Source organism: Cornus florida, unplaced genomic scaffold, assembly GCF_030987335.1.
Source record: "Cornus florida cultivar Cherokee Brave unplaced genomic scaffold, ASM3098733v1 CherokeeBrave_3.0.0_Hap2_Chr01, whole genome shotgun sequence".
Lineage (NCBI taxonomy): Eukaryota > Viridiplantae > Streptophyta > Magnoliopsida > Cornales > Cornaceae > Cornus > Cornus florida.
This window is the reverse complement of record NW_026775571.1, coordinates 45864573-45886612: the sequence shown is the minus strand read 5'-3', so window position 1 is coordinate 45886612 and position 22040 is coordinate 45864573. Positions and strand designations below refer to the sequence as shown.

At 36.9% G+C, this 22040-nt stretch overlaps 1 protein-coding gene across 1 annotated transcript in view; it reads left to right on the top strand.

Moving 5' to 3' along the window:
• The first annotated feature begins 4253 nt into the window (after positions 1 to 4253).
• LOC132295759 (UPF0613 protein PB24D3.06c) overlaps positions 4254 to 22040 on the top strand; it is a 32141-nt gene continuing 14354 nt past the window's right edge. The window contains exons 1-3 of the mRNA XM_059794052.1: positions 4254 to 4689; positions 15655 to 15731; positions 16811 to 16916. Coding sequence (XP_059650035.1) covers positions 4474 to 4689; positions 15655 to 15731; positions 16811 to 16916 — 399 coding nt within the window. The 5' untranslated portion in view covers positions 4254 to 4473. The remainder of the gene's footprint in view (positions 4690 to 15654; positions 15732 to 16810; positions 16917 to 22040) is intronic.

Sequence of the window (22040 nt, the reverse complement as noted above, 5' to 3'; positions counted from 1 at the left end):
TAAGGTCTGACTCTCGTTGGGACTCATCCGGTAATGTGGTAGATTTGGCAGGCTCGCCCCGGGCACCAAGTCCATGTGGTGTTGAATGTCCCTCATGGGAGAGAGACTATTAGGAAAGTCTTCCGGCACCAACTCACTAAACTCCTGTAGTAATGGCTGTAAAAATAGGTTATTCAATTAGTTCCCCCTTGCACATAACAATAAAGAGTTTAGGGGCAGTTGTTACTTCGCCCAGAATTTCCTCACCGTTGATCAACATAACTGAATTTCCTTTAGGAAATTCGGATTCTGTCAGTGGACCCAAAACAATCTTCTGACCATTCTTGTATATAATATACATATTGTCTCTACCACAGTGAGTGGCATCGACATCAAATTGTCATGGTTTGCTTAATATCATATGGCATGCATCCATATCGACTACATCATAACACACCTTCTCTGCATATATTTTCCCAATTGAGAATGGAACGGTGCAGGTTTCAGTTACTTGGGTTTCTGAGCCTTTCTTGAACCATCCAATTTTGTATGGATGGAGATGTTTCTCTATTTTAAGCCCAAATTTTTGAACCATTATTAAGGAAACAATATGCTCACTACTGCCGCTATAATAATAATGTCACATACCTAATGGTTGACAGTGCAACGTGTACGGAATACATTATGACGATACAGGTGCTCCTCATTCGACTAAAGAGTGTGACAATAACTCGTCATTATCTCCTTTAGTCACCTCTTCTTTTTTAAAGGTAAGGAAATCACCTTCCTCACCCTCGCCTTCCTTATGCTCCACCAGATTTACTATCAGTTGCTTGGGGCAATTATTGGATTTATGGCTAGGTTCTCCACATCGAAAACACTTACTCATACTTGGGTGTGCATAAGGATTTTCTCTCACAGCTGGGGCTCCCTTTCCAGTAGGGCCTATGGGTGCTGCAGGTTTGGCCTTTGTTAGACCATCTCTAATGCCTCGCCATGCCATTAGAACAGAGGCTACTACGGTCTGTTTACTAATGTCATGTGTAGGACGTGGGGTATTATATGAACCACGAGACTGATTATTCGACTTCTCTAGTAACGATTCTACTCTCTCTGCCACCGTAACAATCTCAGACAGTTTGAATAGCGGTTGTAGCGCCACTTTCTCTTCAATATTCCATTGTAACCCGCCTTTAAAACGGGCCACCATACTAAATTCGGGTTCCACTAGGTTGTTACGGGATGACAACCGATAAAATTCTTTAACATATTCAGTAATTGTTCTACTTCCCTGCATGCAAGACTAATATAAAATCGGGCTTTCATCAACTTTTTCATCTTAACCCATGTACGTGCCTGATGAGTGCTGAAAAATGCGCATTTAAACCCTTTAAGCTTGAGTGTTCTAGGACCTTATTCTATCTTAGTTTTTCGTTTTAGTCTAATTTCGTGTTATTTCCCTTTTCAGGTCAATAAAGTTAAAACGGGCTAAAAATAGCTTCTTAAGGCCTTTTTGGAGTCAAATTAAGTCTTAGTGAGAATCTGGAGCAAAAGGAGGCTGCCAAGTAAGATCGATCGGAGAAAAGTTGAGATCGATCAGAAAAAAGTTGGATCGATCGAACCAACTCTGATTGATCGAAGAAAAGTTGGATCAATCGAACTCTGATCGATCAACGATATTTTGGATCGATCGAAAATGTGCTGCCAGCGAGCTGTCTTATTCCCGCGCGCCCGAACTCCACCTATCATATAGTTGTGGGATTACATATTTTTGGGGCTGTATTTCTGACTTAGTGACTAAGAAAATGATCTTGTATTTATAGGGAATTGAACCATTTTGTAAAGAAGCTTTTTATCATTTTATTTTTACATTGTAATTTTATTTTCTCTCTCTAGAAAATTTAGAGATTAGGGTTAGAAGAAAAGAGAAGAGTGGAGGCACCAAGAACACATCTCTAGATCTACACATACTCTCTCTCTAGAATTCAACAAAGAAGAAAATAGAGCCATGTTTGGGGATTGCCCTTGAGGGTTCCAAGATCACACCCACCTCCTCCATGATTGGCTAGACTTCTCTTGGGGGCTTAGATGAGTTCCAAGTTTGTAATCTAAACCTCTATCTTTTTCATACTTTTTGGGGAATAATATCTTGTGATTAGTGTTCTAGCCTTGTGAATTTAATGAATCTTGGGTTCTCCTTTAATTTCTATGGATTAATTCTTTCTATTGATTCTCTATATGATTACATGTTGTCTTATGTGTGATTATTTAGGAATTGATCTCTACACTAGTTTTTCTATATTAATTGCATGTCTATGTGTGGTTGATTGAGAATCTAGTGATGGCTAGACATGGTTTTTATTAGATGGGTTTGTCAATTAATTTGATGGATTATACTTATGCTTGATGGGTTGTTCTACAATTTAATTCATGCTTGTAGGTAGGTAGACATTCTTTACTTGATTTGATATTCCATGGCTTATTATTGCAAATTCCATGATTCTCTAGATTGATGTGTGCTACAATTGTGACTAGTTTAATGGGTCATGCTTATACTTGATGGGTTGTTCTATAATTAGCTTACTTGTCGATTAGGTTGGCAAATCATTATTGAATTTGATGGTCTATACTTAATATTGCAATTGGTAGTCACATTTTATTCACAAAAATGTTTTCCCCAATTAGTTGAAAGTGTGTGGTTTAGTGAATGAGCTTGGTGGCGATTCCAATGCACCCCAAGACCTCACTTCTCATCTCTTAAATTCCTATCTCAACTTAGTTTATTTTAATCGTATTTTAATTTATTTGTATCTTAGTTTAATTAACCAATCTCTCTCACTGCAATCAATTGGTACACTAGAGTCGAAGTTAAATTTCAATACATATAATCCCTTGGGACAATCCCTACTCACTCTTGCTACGTTAATAATAGTGGTGGTAGTGGTTTTTATAAATTTAAACTTGACCTAAAAGGCTTTTCTTGAACCGCACATTCACTACATTATTTTAAGCGTATACAAGCGGCCTCGTCAGTGTCGGATCTTTACCCTCACGTGCGTGGGTAGTTTGCATTTGATCCCACCACGCTGATGCGCCACCTTTCAACTTATAGGTCATGAGTTTGACTTGCTTCTTCTCCTGGATTTTCATATAGTCAAAGAAACATTCAACTTCACTAATCCAGTCCACGAATTCTTTAATACAAACATGACCTTGAAAGGTGGGTAGGTCAATCTTCATACGAACATCCCTGGAACAATCAATTTCCCTATCGACCTTAATTATCTCCAAACACCTATACAGCTCGGTTCTTACCAAAACTGACATTTTTCTCATAGGCTGGTTGCCTATTCGGTAGGTTTGGGTTATGATTACCAGCAGAACGTCCATGATCATGTCGTTGGGCAGCTTGTTGTTCTCGCGGTTAAGTTATACCATTGTCAATCTCGCCAATACTTGACGCATAGTTTCATGCATATCAAGTAAGGTTTGATTAATATTAGTTTAGAACTTAGTAAACTTAGCCCACAAAAGAGCTACTCCATCACGATCACCATCGCTGGAGGGGTTGCTTCCATCTCGTGAACCGGCCATCGAAACAAAGGCAAATCTTGGATTCGGAACCTGGCTCTGATACCAACAAACGTAACGAAAACGATAAAGAACATAGTTAAATCCTGAAATTCACAAAGAATACACTCACAAGAGAGAAACTGAAATTATATTGATGGACTTACCTCTCTTCCCTTTATATAGTAAGTCAAAAAAAAAAATAAAAAAAAAATAGCATGCATGAAATAATATTAAAGGGGGAATATGAGATTTGATAGAGCAGAATCCTCCTTAAATCTTGCAATGGAGAATAATATCTTCTATTGTTGGCAACTACACCAAATCTTTTAATTTATTTTTTTGAAATCTTCCTTAATTCTTACAATAGAGAATAATATCTTCTTTTGTTAGTAACTATACCAAATCTCCTTTTGACCTTTATTTATTTATTATTATTTTTTATAATTTTGTATGCTTAGATAATTATGAGGTAGCTCTTCTAAGCCAAGTTTCTCTCTCTACAAATATACTGGAGTTTGGATTCTATAGTAAGTTTTGCTATTTTTTTTTTTTTTCTGTTTCATAAATTAAGATATTTTTCATATTAAAAAATTGCTTTTAAAACGCACAAAGCTTAATAAGCTGATTTAAAGTATATCATTTTCTTTTAATTTTTAATTGTGGTATATACTATATACATATGCTACATTTATATGTGGGACCAACCTTCGTGAATCCGTCGAGACACAGTTCATAATGTTAACAGTTCACAACCTCTCGACTCTACAAAGGCTTGATCTCTGACGAACCCTAAAATTTATTTGAATAATAGGCATATGTATAAATGTATATCTATGTATATGTAATGGAATTTGTGAGATTCATTATTTGAAAATCATTATGTGGTTTTGATGTGGATGGTGTTAAACGAGAGCTTCTGATATGAATCTATCATCATCTTCATCATCGTCTTCTCTCTCATCTACATCGTCTTCAACCACTTCTTGGTTATCTGGAATTGTTCGTGGCCGTTCCGACAAGTCCGGAGGCGTCAAAATGACCAACAGCTCCACCGCCGGTGGGGACAGTGTTGGTCCAATCAATCGCAAGAAGCAGTTCCAAGGTGTAATGTTCAAGTACGGTACAAAGCCAATTCAGGTGTGAAAGATTCTTTCTTTTATCAATTAGAGACGAATGTGCTGTGATTTGATTAAAATTTAGTTGCTTTTATGCTCTGTTTATTGTTTGTGAAAATTTGGCTTCTGAAATGTTATCAGAAATCTTGTGGAAATATTGTGTTTGTGGTGCAGAGAAAAATTGGTTTCTGAAATGGTATCAGAAATCTTGTGAACTGTTGTGTTTGTGGTGAAAGTGTATTGGCACTTTGTTGATATTGAGAAATGGTATATTAAAATCCTAGTTTTTATTGTCCACCCAGGGCAACTAATGAAGGTACTTTGATTATCATTAGGAATAAAATTGGAAACCCCAATTGGAACTGTGTTTGACGGCACAAGAATGTATGAAGTTTCCTAAGAACAAGCGATGGTATAGGATTGTGCTTAGATAATTGCAGAAATCTGCATTTTCTATCTCGCCTGCTTTATGAGAACACAAAGCCATTGTTGACAAGGCAATATGTATTGGACACTCCTTTTATGCTCGTGCATGAAGTGGAGCTCTTTTGTTTTTTGTGTTTGTTACTTTTTATGACAATGATATTCTGTCACACCCCCAAACATGAAAAGCTCTAAAATCTGAGTCAATCTCAAGATCCAAAATCTGAAGCATGGAGTGTGATTGTAATTATGTATGTTAATGCCACAAAATTTAACATAAGTCAATTATCAACCATGACTTAAAAAACAACTCCACAATTCCAAATATTTAAACAAAACTAAAATAGTCAAAAACTTATAGAAATCAAACTACTCAGCAACTTTGCTTCAAAAAGTCTAGAATCAATACTTTATTAATTGCAATAGCGTAATTGATATTTGCAATGCAAGTCCTAAAGCAATTAATCTCGTAACTGTTGCGCACACTAATAGCCTTCCTTTCTTTGGTTTCCTTCAGCACCATAATATGGAAATGCTATAAAAGAATGAGCATGACAGCCAGTAGGAAGAGTGCTACCATTCTATAAAAAAGATACATCAACATGTGACCAAATAAAATCATGGCTCTATATTTTTAAAAATCTTTAATGAAAAAGAATCAATTAGTTTAGTAAGTCAAATATCGATACAGTCATCGTGCCAAGTTTATCAAGATATCAACAAGCTTTCATGAGACAATAAGTAGTCAAACAATCACAACTTTCAGGTCTGTGTCATAGAAAATAATCAAAAAAACAAGACATCATGTATCACTAACTGGGCAACGCATTTTGAGTGTTTCACAGGATCGTTGCAAATACTACGCGCTTCTCAAGGACCCTATAGTGCCCCTCTCGAGTTGGTGGGCATCCCACCCATTCGACATTCAGTCACACTAGGCTTCCGCCTATCAAGGCCAACAACCTTTTTCCCAACCGGAAATCAACATGTCTCTTAACAATTTTCTTTTTTTATCATAACACTTGGAATCCTTAAAATCTCAAGATCAAATCTGTTATAACGGTTTTAGAGAGCTCTCAATAACACATAAATGGAGTAATAAAGCACATCAGAAATCATTTTTAAAAGCAACATATTTTCCCACATTTAACATAATCAAGTATATAAAAGGTAGCAATTTCCAACCTCAAATGTGTGATCAACAACTAGGAACCTGGCAAAAGTGGGTTTTCCTCTCTTTCCCTTCTATCCTTCCCCTTCGATAATCACACAATATTGTATTAGACTATTATTCTTATATAACCAGTACCTTAAATTAAGACTATTACAGACTAGATAAATAAATGTTTAATGCTATGTTTGGTGAGAATTCTTCATGCCCATATAGGATTTAAATTCAAAAATCAGTTTGTATATCTTTCACATTATGTTTTCCTTTCTAAGAGTTCATATATATATATATATAAATGTTATGTTTGTCGCTGATTCTATGTATTCTTTGCATATATACGTTTATATGTGTGCTCATATGTATTTGATGTTTATTTATTTTTATATGACAACTTCTAATTCAAAGGAATACTAAAGGTTCTCATATGTGGAAAGGAATTTTAGGAACTCTACTTAATTAATGGATAGAAGATGGATTCACATGGCTTTATAAAATTTCAGATTTTAGTTGAACATGCCATTTGAAACCAATACATAAAGTTGAGTATCTGATAAACTTAGACATAATTAATTTCTTCTTTTTTCTCTCTCTCTCTCTCTCTCTATATATATATATATATATATATAGAGAGAGAGAGAGAGAGAGAGAGAGAGAGAGAGAGAGAGAGAGAGAGAGAGAGAGAGATTATATGTTTTAGACATTCACATATTCAAATTTATATATTCAGCTACTGATTTATGGAATTATAAGTATGTTGCCAGCATGATACACATTATGTAAAAAGTAGAAAGCTAGTGAAAGGTCTTAAGATTTGGACAATGCTTGGGCCTATGAGAACAAACATTGTCCTCCTAGCTGATGTGGCCCAATGAGGCATAGATACCTGCCTAACATAAAAAAAAAAAAAAAAAAAAAAAAAAAAAAAAAAAAAAAAAAAACATGGGCATTACCCATCTTCTTATGGGTTGAACTTTGAGTTAAACCAAAAGTTCAGATTTTCTCCTCTCTAGCAGATCGTCACTCTTTCTCTCTCTCTTCCCCCCTCTCTCTCCACGGCAAAGTAAATCTCCATACCCATCCTTTGTCCCAAATCCTAATCTTCATTCTCCACTGTTCGCCGCTGCCTTCCTCCTCCATTGCCAGTCTTTTAGAGCCAGACTGCTCCCTTTTCTCCTTTCTCTTCTTATTCTTCTTCTTTCTGCAGCCTTTACTCTCTCTTAATCTCTCCTGTAATATTTTACTGAGAGTAGGTGTTTTGAATTATTGACTAGGGTTTTTATTTATAAGGATCATATTAGTCACTTGATGGCAGCCATTGTTTAAGAAATATGGCTGCAATTCAGCATCATATAGTTGCAGAAATTGGTAGCTTCTGTAATTTTATTTTAGTCAACTTTGGACCCTATACCTAAAAGGTATGAATTAGGTCAGATTACCACTATGGAAAGGATTTGAATATCATTCTTTAAATAAGAACTATGATCCCACAGAATATATTATGCTTATAATCTAATTTTCCTTATTTTCTTTATTATATATATTTTAAAAAATAGTGATTTTACATAGGCAGTCTCATCTAGTGGTTTGCACAGACTTTGGTTTGCTGAATTTTCGTGCCATGTAACAAGTAGTTAATTATCTTGGAGTTGATATAAATGTCAATCGTGGAGGTGAAAATATTCATTAATGCCTTCTTCAGCATGATAATTTGAGTATTATATTTATTCTTGTAGAATAATTGTTGTTCAACACCATTTTTCAGAAAGTGACTCCCCAGCCCCCGACCCCTTCCCCTTCCAATGGTCTGTTAAGATGAGAACTTTAAGGAATCAAATATCCTATCATCCAAAAGGTTTAAAAATCTTCATAATTAAAGTGATTTGATCAATTACCACCTCCTAATTATTGGAAGAGAAATTACAATGTTTTAGGTCTTCACATTTTAAATGGTCCTCAGAGCTTTAAATCACTTCTCTACTACCATCACTTATTACTATATTAGCAAGTTTCCTTGCTAATAGGTTATAGATTCTAATTGTTAAGCACTGATGGTCAACGAAACTGCGAACCAATATGCTTTTAAAAAAGCCCAAGTGTTTGTGCACAAGATGCGTAATAACACACCTTTTCCTTCTCAAAATTTGAGGCTAATTCAAATATGTTTTTGTTTCTATCGGTTATTAATGATTTCATGACGTTGATTAGTTTATGCCAGCTTCCTCACCCCTTGTAATGTTCAGATTTTCCATATGGACCTGTATTTGGGCTTCCTAATATTGTTTGTTGTAGTTGGTGGTGCCCTAATTTCCATGATGAGAATGTTTCACCTTTAAGAGGAACCGTGCCTTTCTTCTGGGTATCAATTGAATTTCCTACATGTGGTTATAATATAAGAACTTAAGGATCTTCTTTTAGTGAAATGTTTCGTATGTTCATTGGTCAATACCATGTATGGATGTCACAAAGCCAGTGACACATGGATAAGTTTGATGCTTGATCAGAAAAATGATAATTTTTTTTTTTCTTTTCATAATTGTGGTTGTATAAAAACAAAAAGAAAATATGTACAAAGTCACAGCGGGCATACCCTCAGAATAGAAAAACCCCTAAGAGAACTTGAAGACAAAACCTCCAAGATCAACAAACAGAAAGAAAAAACTGAAGGTAAAATGGAAAACCACTACCTCAGCAGAAACAAAAGAAAATCACCCCAAGCACTTAATCAGCAAGATCTGAAAGAGGGATATTATGAATATCCAACACTTCCAGCAGTAAATTCCTTGCTACATCTTCAGAATCAGTGGCAGAACCATAGATTCTAGCATTCCTTTCGTGCCAAATCCCCCATAACACAGCAGCAAACAAAGTTCTATGTTATCTTGCATTAGACAAATTTTGAAACCAGTTAAACAAATCTACCATAGACTGCACACCATCAAACTGAGTCAGGTTCCAATGCAGCACAACACCTAGCCATCTCCACAAATTTTGAGAAAAATTACATTCAATGAAAATGTGGACAGTAGAGTCAATAGCTCTTTGACAAAAAGAGCATCTAGAAACCAAACACAACTTCCTTCTTTGGAGATTCACCATAGAGGGAATTCTATTCAGCATCACAAACACAGCAGTCACAGACCAACGAGGCCTTGATTTGCCCCAACAGAACTTAAACCAGTTAACTTCGTCGGCATGAACTCTACAAGTATTCCAAGCTTCTTTGAAGGAGAACTTACCAGCGTCCCACAAAATTTTATCTGCAGAATTGTGGACAGGAACCAACACCAGAAACTCTCTAAACTGCTGTAACGCTTGATCTTGAAAGAGATTAAAATTCCAGCTACCATTGGCCATCAAACAATCTAATGTATCAGTTCTAGAAACAGATAAATATCTAAACAATCTATGACCAAACCTCTGAGAAACTGACAACCCACCACACCATGGATCCTGCAGAGTAATTGAGGTACCATTTCCAATATAAAAACTGATGTGTTGAAGCATAGTGTCCCTCATTTCTAGAACTGATTTCCAGAACACCGAATGAGAACTCTTTAAGATAGCATTCCAATAAGGAGTTTGAGGAGTGTATTTATTCCTAAACCAAGAAACCCATAACCTATCCTTGCTTGTGAGGAAATCCCAAGCTAAAACAACCTTTGAAGCAGATTGAATATCCACTAATTTTCTGAGCCCAAGACCACCCTCATTCTTGGCTCTAGTAATTAAATCCCAACTCAAAAGATGCATTTTCTTAGAAATATCAGTGCTGCCCCATAAAAAGTCTCTACACATCTTCTGAAGTTGATTAATTACATATGTTGGAACATTATAAATGCTGCACCAGTATAGAAAAATAGGAGTGACAGTGGATCGAATGAGCTCCACTCTTCCAGCAACTGATAGAAGCTTAGTACACCAATAGGTAATTCGACTAGAGATTCTATCAATCAGACCCTGACAATTAGCTTTCTTCAAACCATAAGGACATAAGGGGAGCCCCAAATACTTGATTGGAAATTGAGCCTCAGAACATTTCAGAATCCTAAGCAGAGTTAACCTCCTCCCCACTGCCCTTGAAAAAAGAATGCTACTTTTCTGTTCACTAACTTGAAGACCAGTTAAAATCTCAAATCTTTTGAAAATAGCTGCCAATTTCCTAGCATTAGAAATAGAAGCTTTGCAGGTAATGAGCAAGTCATCAGCAAAAAACACATGACTTAGGACAGGTTGAATTTTAGCAGCAACATTGGTGACACAAAGCTCTTTATTCTGAACAGCAGTGTTGATAATAAGGGAGAGATGCTCAGTGATTAAAGTGAAGAGCAGAGGGGATAAAGGACAGCCTTGTCTAAGACCCCTACCTGGTTGAATAAACCCTTGGGGAGACCCATTAATCAAAAAAGAATACCTGGTAGAAGCAAGAATGGATGAAATCCAAGAGATCCACACATTGCTGAAACCATAACCTTTGAGAACTTTTAACAAGAAATCCCATGAGACAGAATCGTAGGCTTTCTTAATGTCCACCTTCACAGCCATTGAAGCATGCTTAGGACCTTTGAAATCCCTCACCATTTCATGGGCTAAGATCAAAGCATCTTGGATTCTACGACCTTTAACAAAGGTACTCTGTTCAGGTCCTACCAATGAACTTAAAACCATGGACAATCTGTTTGCCATAATTTTAGTAGTAATTTTATAAATCAGGTTACACAAGGCTATAGGACGATATTCTCCCAATTTCTTGGCATTTCCCACCTTTGGAATAAGAGTAAGAAAACAGCTGCTAACTCCAATAGGCATACCACTAGTTGAGAAAAAATGTTGAACTGCAGCACTGACATCCTTGCCCACAACTGACCAATATGTTTGATAAAATCTAGCTGGAAATCCATCAGGGCCAGAAGACTTGTCTGGGTTGAACCCCATAACAACCTCTTTGATTTCTTCTTCACTAACCAACCTATCCAAGTCCTCAACCTCTTCAATCTTCAGCTTCTTTGCCGGAACAAACAATTTCTTGCAAACTCTTGGGTCTCTTGGATAAAAGATTCTGATAAAAATCCACAAACCAAGTTTTAATCTCCCCCAAATCCATAGTGGACTGACCACTATCATTCTCTATAGATGTAATGGCATTAAAATTTCTGTGCTGCTTCATTTTATTATAAAAATAGGCAGTACATCTATCAGTGTCTTTAAGCCAAAGAACTCTAGATTTTTGAGCAACGAAACTTCCTGATCCACCATAGCAGCTTGGTAATTATGCCTAGCTTCTTGTTCAACTTGGAAATTATTGTCAGATGGATCCCTCAACAACTCCAATTGCACTTGATCAAGATGTTGTTTAGATTGAATAAGCTTTTCCCCAATATCTCCATAGCAATTCTTATTCCAGTCCTTGATATCCTTCTTGACAAGCCTCAATTTTTTCAACAAAACATGCATAGGATTACCTGCTAATTCAGTCTCCCAAGCCTTCTGGACTATAGATTGAACATCTCCTTGCAAGCACCACACCTTCAACATCTTAAATGGCTTGGGACCTGCAGCAAAACTCTTTGAAATATGAATAGACATACCATAATGATCAGAACAGGCCACTGCTGCAAATAAGACTTTGGTACCAGGTAAGTTATCCATCCATTTTTCATTTAAGAAGACCCTATCCAACTTCACATAAATTCTTCTAGTAGCAATTTGTCTATTACGCCAAGACCATTTTCCATTGGTAGGATGTACCTCACTAAGACCAGCCTTGTGTAAACAGTCGTTGAAATCATTAAGAAGTCTCTGTGGAACTTTCTTCCCACCCTTCTTATCACTAAAAAATCGAATAGCATTCCAATCCCCCAAAGCCATCCAAGGTCCACAAACTAAGGTGGAATAAAGTTCCAAAAATTTCCAAAGAGCGATCCTTTCCTTAGCTAGATTCAAAGCATAAACAGGAGTACAAAAGAAAACCTCTCGAGTCTCTAAAACTGTCACTTTTAGCAGCATACATTGCACTTGCACATCTAACACATGAACATCAAACAAAAGTGGATTCCAGCCCACCCAGATCCTACCATACTCATGAGCATCATAATTGTGAGTCCAATTCCAGTTATATTTCACTCTCCTGGAGATAGAATCAAAAGCACCCTTCTTTACCTTAGTTTCCACAAAACAGACAAATTGAGAAGTTTCTGTAGCTATCCATTTAGCAACCTCCCTCTGTCTTCTAGGCTTATTCGAGCCCCTAACATTCCAAAAACCAATCATTTAGAAGTCGAATGTGGGGTAGGAACCCCTGCATGACTTCTAGTAACCCTATCTGAAGCTGATAATGCTCTATTTCTAGATTTTTTGCTAACAGTTCCCTCACTATTTTTAGGCATCTGAGGGGGAGTATTCCCTCCCAGAAGAGGTTCACCATTCAGCAAAGCAGGTACTGTATTAGAAATTTCAGCAATAGGGATGAACCACAGTCTCTTCGGCAATTTCAACAGATACACCTACTGGTAACACAGTAGTGACCTGCTCCACTACCTCAACAAAACCAGAATCTAATTCTAAAGTAACACCTTGAGTCAGTACCTCCTCAACCTGATCTTCAATCTCAGGGACCGTGTCCACAACCTTAGCATCAACTCCCTGTGTTTCAGCTTCTGAAGTCTCTTCCACCACATTCTCAAGTAATGCAAAGGAATTATGAGTAACAACTTGTGGGCTCTCAACCGGCTTCACAGACATTTCAGCAGACACCTGGTGCACTACCTCAGCCTCCACCATTTTACCTTTCTTCTTCACAATCCATTTATCAACCAACTGTTTTTTTGGCTTATGCAAAACTTTTTGTGACATCTATCAACAGCGTGATCCACCCGTTTACACAGAGAACAAACAACATGCTTCCATTCATACTCAACATGGACTTTACAGTCTTCCCCATGGAAATCAACCACCATATCTTCTGGCAAATCCTTATGCACATCAACCTCTACCATAACACGTACATATTGACCTTTATCTCGATGTAAAGCTGGATCATCCATGGAAATTGGCTTCGAGAATAGAGAACAAACCTTAGAGAGGGAAGTTGAATTACGACAGTGAACCGGAAGGTCATGGACGCGGATCCATATTGGCAAAGTATCAAAATCTTCCCTCTGTAAGATAACATTTTTACTCCACTTTTTGATGATGATCACTCGTCCTTCAAAGGTATGAATACAGGACAAAACCTTTTGAACATCAGCTGAGTGTTGAAATCGTACCATGAAAAAACCATTTTTCAGATAAACCAGTGTAACATCCTTAGACCAATGCTTCTCAATGAAAGCTTTGAAATGGGGATAATAAGGTTGTTTACCCATCACATAACCCACAACTGAATGTTTCCAGTAAAGTATTTCATCTGCGACATCTTCTTCCGTGATAGAAACCTTCGAACCTTCACCCGGAGGAATATATTGCAGATTAATAAAGGAGGTATCATTACTTCCTTCAAAACAACTTCGCCATGAATGGCGAGGGTGTATTGGTAAAGAAACTTGCCGTTCAATAGAAACAGCCGGCGGATGGGAGGAGGTGGAGGCCCCCTCCATCGTGATCCAACCCTACCAACACCAATCGCATGCAAACCCTAAACCTAGATCGTGCAGAAAAGAGAGAAAAAGGGTAGTTTCGGCCACCAATGTCTATTATTTCATTATTCTTTTACCACCGAAAAAAAAAAAATTAAATGAATAAAATATATATATAAAATGATAATTAAAAAAGGGAATCAAAGTGGAAAGGCTTAGTCCCAAAAGGATGATCTTCTGTTAGTATAAGCATGACAGGTAGCATCCACATGGAATGGCCACAGCAGGGAAAATGGTTTTAACCACCGCAGCACATATCAAGGCCACAGAGGTTGCCATATCTATGACATATGGAAGAACTGTTGAACCAGGCAAATACAGCTAATGAAGGAGACTAAGGGAAAGACTTTGGCTGTGGGAAAGGAATAGGATTGCCATAGTATACTGGTGAATCCATTAATCCATCCAAGTCTGGTTCACTTCTTCTAGTCTGAGGTATTACTGAGAGGCTCTATTTGTCATGAATCTGGTGCACTGATGCATCAAAGAAAGATATGCCATGCTTTAGTTCTGCAGTCACGAGGGCCATCTGATTGACCATAGTAGTTGTGGTGGGATATCATGCTTTTGATATAGCCCAAGATCGCGAGATACCCATCGTTAGCATGGGCTAGAGAGCATCCTGTACTAAAGAAGCCTCTGTCTTAACTAACAAGAAGCCTGTGAAATAGGTCAAAAGACCCTGAGGTTCCCTTTTACCATACCCTCTCAGAAATATGATATTAAATGGTTTTCTTCCTTACTGTCCTCTCATCTACCAATCTTTCTCCTAATGGTTGTTTATCTTTATCTTGATTTCAGTCTTGCTTTATAAGGTATTTTTTCATTAAAAAAGAGATAAACATCTGATTTCACTCACACCAGATACCAAGTAAAGGGCAGAAACGACTTCTCCTCGGCTCATAGATTATGGTGGACAGTTCATCCCTTGTAACCTGTTGATTATGCCCTCTTAGTTTCACAATCAAGGTGGTAGCAATTTGATGAGGCATTGCTTCATATGCTCTTAACCCCAAGTACGATATGATTGTGGATCAATTTGTGGTATTGAGCATCTTAGTATCGCCATGGCACAGTCGGGATGTATTCCAAGGTACAACATGGCTTAATTCACTTCAAGATATTCATATGCCATGTCACAGGTCAAGGTGTTATCGGGTTGTGGGAGTAGCTTTATGACATGGGCCATGGCATTTTTGTGGTCCTAGTTTTGTTCTGGCATAATATTAAATGAGAATCTGGGTTGTTGAGATATGGTGGCTTAGTTTAGGGGTAAGTTGAGGTAGGTTTGGACCACTGGTTGTGTTCAGCGACCCTAATGGTTGGGGATCGATACATGCCACAGTCTTCACGCCTTAACCAGGGTACCACAAGAAGGACACGTGGTATGCTCAGTGCATCCATCCAATATTCAGGCTCACTGGCATGTGGGAGATCTCCTAGTACGAGGATTCAAGTTGGCAAACATTAACAGTATTGCCCTGTCCTTTTTTGATGTTCTGTGCTGTTTTCTCCTTCTCTTTCTGTGTTTCATGTAAAACATGCTTTCAAGAGAAATAACTAATAATTAATATTCTTATTATTCAATTAGCAGTAGTTTGGTCTACCGTTATCCTTCATGGTTAAAATTGTCTATTTTGCCTTTTGTCTTCTTTTTTTTTTTTTTTTTTTTTCTTCGTATAATCTCCTCATAGTATTCTCTCTCTCCCCTTTTATTTTATTTTATTTTATTATTTTTTTTTTTGTGCGCGCCTTCGTGCAGGTTGCATTCAAAACAGGGGATTATAAACAGCAAGTCATTTTTATTGGGGGATTGACAGATGGATTTTTGGCTACTGAGTATGTTTAGTATATTGGTTTTAAATCAATAATTCATTGTGTGCTCTGCATGTGTACTTGGATTGCACCCCTTTGACACCTTTTAGTGCAATTTTTATTATCTAATTAAAAAAGTTGATCAGATCTTAACCACACATTATTTTCTATTTACTTTCATTACAGTCAATGAATTTTCCGTCCAAGTTCTTTTCTGAGTTCAGTCTCCAAGAAAAAGGAAATTGAATGAGTGCCTGTCATTTATTTTTTCAAAGGTTAAGAGGAAATAAGTTCACGTATATTTATCAACTAGGGATCCTTAATCGACTTTGACTTGTTTGCAATGATATATATATATATATATATATATATATATATTTATTTATTTATTTATTTCTAATGGAAAGTAATGTGAGAGTAGCTTTTTAGTCCAATACACTTGAAGAATTGAAAATCAGCAGGCAAGTGAGACATTTTGGACATAAGCTTGGTGAGTCGGTGACAACATGAAATTCTCAGGGCTAACCCCTTTGAAGGGGAAAGTTGAAACAAAATCCGGCAAGTTTTGAAATAATATAGGTTGTGATTGAAGGTGATGCTATTCCGGTTGAAATGTTGATCTGCCATCACATTGTAATGTAAAATTGTGTTTTAGTTTCTCAGTCTAACTAAAGAATTTTTGGGCTATTAAATATTGTCGCCTGGCTTTTAGGCTTTTATATGATTTAGGGTTTGAGTTTTTCACTTTAAAAAGTTTACAATTTTGGATATTATTTTCAAGCACTCATTTACGGTCAAATTTGTGCACACTAGCAAAGATGTATAAAAAGAGATGGTTGAATCAAAATAATTTCGTTTAATGTTCTATATCTGTCAGAGGGCAATATGAATTTTCTATCATGTTCTATCAACATACTAAAAGGTTGAAGGATTTGTAGGTCCATTGATCAGGGCTTGACAGGGTAACTTAAGTACCCAAAAATTTACAGAACTGGACTTCAATGATTAGTTAGCTGTTAAGCATGATTTCGTTGTTCTTTATTTGAAAATTGATTCATCTATAATTTTTTCAGTTTCAAAGTAGATTTTATCCTAATATGCAGATATTTGGAGCCTCTTGCAATTGCTTTGGAGAAAGAGAAATGGTCACTAGTCCAATTTCTGCTTTCATCTTCTTATAGTGGCTATGGTATCTCGAGCTTGAAAGAGGTAACATATCATCTTCCTGTCCAATTCTGTTAATTTATGGCATGCCAAACCTGTCATCGATTGGTCCTTTGAGTTGGTTATTTTTAGGAAGTACTTTTTTTTTTTTGATAAGTATTTTTAGGAAGTACTTCAGCATTAAAGTATATTCATCCAATGCAATGCAGTTAGTTTACTCCGCTTAAATCTTAATTAGAGTTCTACTCTTCTTCTGTTGAAATACTGTTACTATATGTTCTTGCAACAATCCAAGTTAATAAAGGGCTAGCCTAGTTCACGAGGTTCCCGCCATTGCGAAATCTGGGAATGGTCTGATGGACGCAGACTTACCTTGATATAGAGGGACCGTTTCCTGTTTCAAACTGGTTTTAAAACTTGCAGGTGAATAAATTCTTTTTTCGAAATGTTCTTTTGGTGTATTTCTTGCATTGCAGCATGTGCATGTTTTAGGCAAGAGATATTGGAACAAGTGGAAATTCGTCATTTTCATTTTCATTTTCAATTATTTTTTTTTTTGTCTTATTCAATAAATGTAAAACAAATTAGAAACTTCTAAAGGCTCAACACCTCATAAAAAGTTCACCTTTCTCACTCGAGCTTTCTTGACCAATTATCCAATTTTGTGGGTTGGTGGCTACAACCAGTTGCTAAGACAATTCCAATTTCGTGGGTTGTCTTTGAGCAGTTACAGTTGTTAACCTAAATCCATCAGTGAGTCATTACCTCTTCTCTTTCTGCATTTATAGATGCTTTTTATCATTTAATTTAGCCAACATAATTACTATTGTAACTGTTGGGATCATTTGCCCTTCAAGCCAATATTTTGATTGTATTTGACATTTATTATTAATGAATTTTGTTCTATTTAAATGGCTTACATACATATGGTGAAAGCTTGTATTGATTAATTTATGAGATGAATTCAGTTGTCGTTCGTCTATGTAATATGATTTGTGTGCATAGAGAGTCTCATGCATAGAAGATATAAATCATTGGATTACATTATCATAAATTAGTTCACATCCAGTGATATAACTTGGACATTCTATCTGAAAGAATACAAACATGTAGGTTTATATGAGATAGGATGACTTATCTCAGTCATTTGAGTGAAAGACTCAAAACCATGCGTGTTGATGTGTTGGACACATTGAACTGGACTGCGGATAAGTGGGAATAGTACGATAGTTGTCATAGTAATTTTTCAATTTTTAGTGTTACATCAAGTGGCTCTTAAACCTGAGAGAGTAATGGACTCTTCTCTTTGTTAGTGGTTGCTTTGATTTTTTTTAGTGGGCCCTTGGGTTTAAAACCTGGGTATTTTAGGTAATCATCAATTATTGGCACTGGAAAATGTATTATCAAGATGGTATCTATGCTAGAATATTTATTTTGGCTTGATTAGTTTGATCACTGAAATCAGTGGTTTTAATGAAATTAATTTATTATATATTTATTTATTAAATATATTATATATATTATTTTCACAAAATTAATTTTTATGTGATCAATCAAATTAATCAAGAAGACAAAAGGGTAAATTAGTAATTGGATTGATGATATTATTTTATCCAATCACTTATTATGCATGGACGGGCTATTTCATAATTTAACATGGTGTGGCTTTACTACTCATTACTTGGAGTGCAATTATTTTAATTTAGTGAAATTGAAAATAATTAATGGGCTAATTATTGGGTCAAGAGTTGACTAGACATTTAATATGCCCATTGGAGCCAAGTGTTGGATAGGCCCAACTAGATCCCACTCCCTAGTCTAACTTGGACAGCAAGCAAGGAAGTTGGAGGGTAACTAAGAGAGCTAGAGAGAGGGGCTGCCAACCCTAGGAAGGGTGGCCCAGCCCTCTCTATAAATAGGTGGTCTAGTTCTCTTATAGTGTACACTCTCATACTCACTACCCAAGACATATTCTCTCTCTAGGGTTTCTATACTTCATCGGAGGCCACTCTTCCAAAGCCTGTAGGTTCCATACAAGGTCTTAGGCCTGAAGATTTGGGGGTATTTGAAGCCATTAATTTGCAGCCTAAAGCTTAGAGAAAGCTTGAAAAATTGAAGGGTTCTCATAGTAGATGATCTACCAATTGTCCAAAGGTTGCCTATTCTTCTTCTTTTTCTTCTTCTTCACTTATAATTGATTCACAAAAACAAATGGGATTGAATTTTGCTTCCGCTGAATAGACCTGTTTTCCAACAGTAACAAATATTCAGTTCTCATCGGTATGTCTCAAGGCACATAAATGAGCAATTATTTCTTGGACATTGATATCTGGTTCCATTTGGATCGAATTAGAGGTCTTGATCCCAAAATAAACAGATGGCAACCTTGGGCATATTGTCGAATAATGTCATAAGAGATGGTTAACAGTGCTTTCCATTTAATGACTTTGGGGTATGCATGACTGAATTTTGAGCCTACATTATTATGGAGCTTTCTGAAGCGTGTTATATTTTGGGCATGCTTTATCTTTGCTACAACTTCAGACAATGTAATATTGATTTCTTCCATGTTTATATGATCATCTATGGACTTTGCTATATAATTCTTAGTATTTGCTGGATTATATCGATCAACAGTATTTTAGGAAACCTATGAAGGTTTTACTTCCTATATCAGAAGGATCTTGTGTATCTGGCAAGTTAAAGGGAGCACCCTCTTGCCTCCATTCTAATTATTCATATGTGGCCTTTGTTTGGCACTGGAGTGCCTCTAAGAACACTTTTCCTGGTGTTAGTGAAATTTTCTTTTGATGTTCATGAAAGGACATTTTTTCAGTTCATTTTTTGGGACTTGGGACCATTTGATTTTCTAAGGTGTTCAAACCTATAGGCATTTAAAGGTTTTAGTGAGAATATCAACCAAATTTTGATCTGTATGCACTTTCTCAAATGACGTCACATTTGTTTAACTAATTCTTGAATAAAATGATGTCAAATGTCTATGTTTTGTTTTAGAATGCAAAACTGGATTCTTAGTAATATCACTTAAGAAACTTGCTCAATTCCATAATCCAGGAGCATCTGCTTCATCCAAAACATTTTTGTGCTGCAAGATGACAAGGAAACACAATTATGTTTTTTATTTTTATATATTTGGTACCATGAAACAAGGTTAGTAACAATGGAAAAACAAGCAACTGAAGTACTCTTCCTATCATTCCTATTATGTGAAACCTCCAATCTCAGAGTTAAACTCATTAGATTAACGCAATCCATCATTCAGAGTACCATTGATATAACGAATAATGTGTTTAACTGTAATCAAATGTTGTTCTCTTGGATTCGCTTGATACCGAGCACATAACCCTATACTAAACATCGCTTGCCACTGAGTAATGCAGAAGAAGATGATCAATCGTCCAGTCATCCCTCTTGCACATACTACACCTTCGCCAAAAAAAATGGCGTCTCTTTCTCATGTTGTCAATAGTCAAGATCCTCCTAAGAGCAGTCATCCATCCAAAAAAGCCACCTTAAAAAGGGCTTTGGTACGCCATATTGCCTTCCTTGGAAAGGGAGGACTCGTATCATCGAGAATCTGACGATAGAAAGAGTGCACCTTAAACCTCCCAAGGTTGGAACTGACCCAGTACAACTCATCATCACCCTCCTCGACCACCTTCTTATCATACAACAAAGCTAAGAAACCAGTGATGTCCTCCAATTCCCAATCCTGAAACTGCATCTCAAATTGCACATCCCTAGTCACACTACCGCTATCAAGCTGATTACAGTCAGCAACCAAGATCTATTTTTTCATCGCAATCCTGAAAAGCCTCATAAAGGCACTAGTGAGCGTCTTTACACCAAATATTAAGCCAAAAATGAATGTGCTGCCACACTTCATCCTGAGCCAAATATGCTTGGAGAGTTTGTTCTATCCCTTCCAAATGAATCTCCGAACCCCCACGCTGACTGGGCCACTAACCTCCAGAGATGTCCAACCACCCCAATCCTCATCATATTTGCGCCGAATGACTCCTCTGTAATGTTAGTGTCTACCCAAAACCACAAAAGCAATTCGCCTAGCTGAGCTTTATTAAATATGTTGAACCTCCTGACCCCCAACCCCTCTAAGCGCTAGGACTACAAAAACCTTCTCTCAACTCACCAGGTCATACATAAACTCCTCACCCAATTTCTCTACAGAGGCTCAATCCTCCTCACAACAGGAATCAGAATCTAGAAAAGTGAGAGGAAATACGTAGGAAGACTCGAAAGGGTATTCCTTATAAGGGTTATGCACCCCATTTTGATATGTAGTGCTTCTTCTAACCTGCCAACCTGCTCTCGAATCGCTCAACAACTGGGTTCCAAGTATACACTTGCCTCAATGACGCCCCCAACAACTTGCTCAGATAAGTTTCCAGGAAGGACCTAATTCCACACCCCAAAATACTAGCCTGGGCATCAATCCCTCCAACCTCTCCCACTGGAAAAATCTCGCTCTTTCGAAGATTTATGCTCAGATTGGACACAGCCTGGATGCACACCAGTTTACATCTCAGATAATGTAACTGCTACTTGGCCGCCTTAGAAAAAACGATAGTATTGTTGGCGAATAGAGATGCGACATTCCCAACTGGTCATGGGGGTCCTACCTATCATGAAGCCCCTATGTACCCAAACTCCACTGCCTTCCTCATCAATCAGTTGAACACTTTCATCACAATGATAAACAGGAAAGGGGACAAGGGATTCCCTTGCCAAAGGCCCAAAACCCAGATGAAACTCCATTCACCAACACTAAAAATGGAACTGTGGATATGCAAAACCAGATCGACCTCCTCCATTTGTCCCCAAAACCCAACCTGTCCAACATGTACATCAAGAACCTCTAGCTCAATGTTTGATTAATCCATTTGTCGGTTCGACTTATTGGTCAGTTAAATATTCAAGAGGTCAATTTTCTTTTTTACCCTTTTGATCTATCTGAAGTAAATTTAACCCTTACTAACTAGACCAACTTTTGAAAAAGAAGTAAAAAGACAAAATTATAGCTTCGCATTCTGTTAGGAAATTTATCCATGCCAAATCCTAATGACCTAACAGTGTCTATTCGGCTGAGTGGGTATGGACTCCCGACAAGTTTGATGTGATTCTAATTCC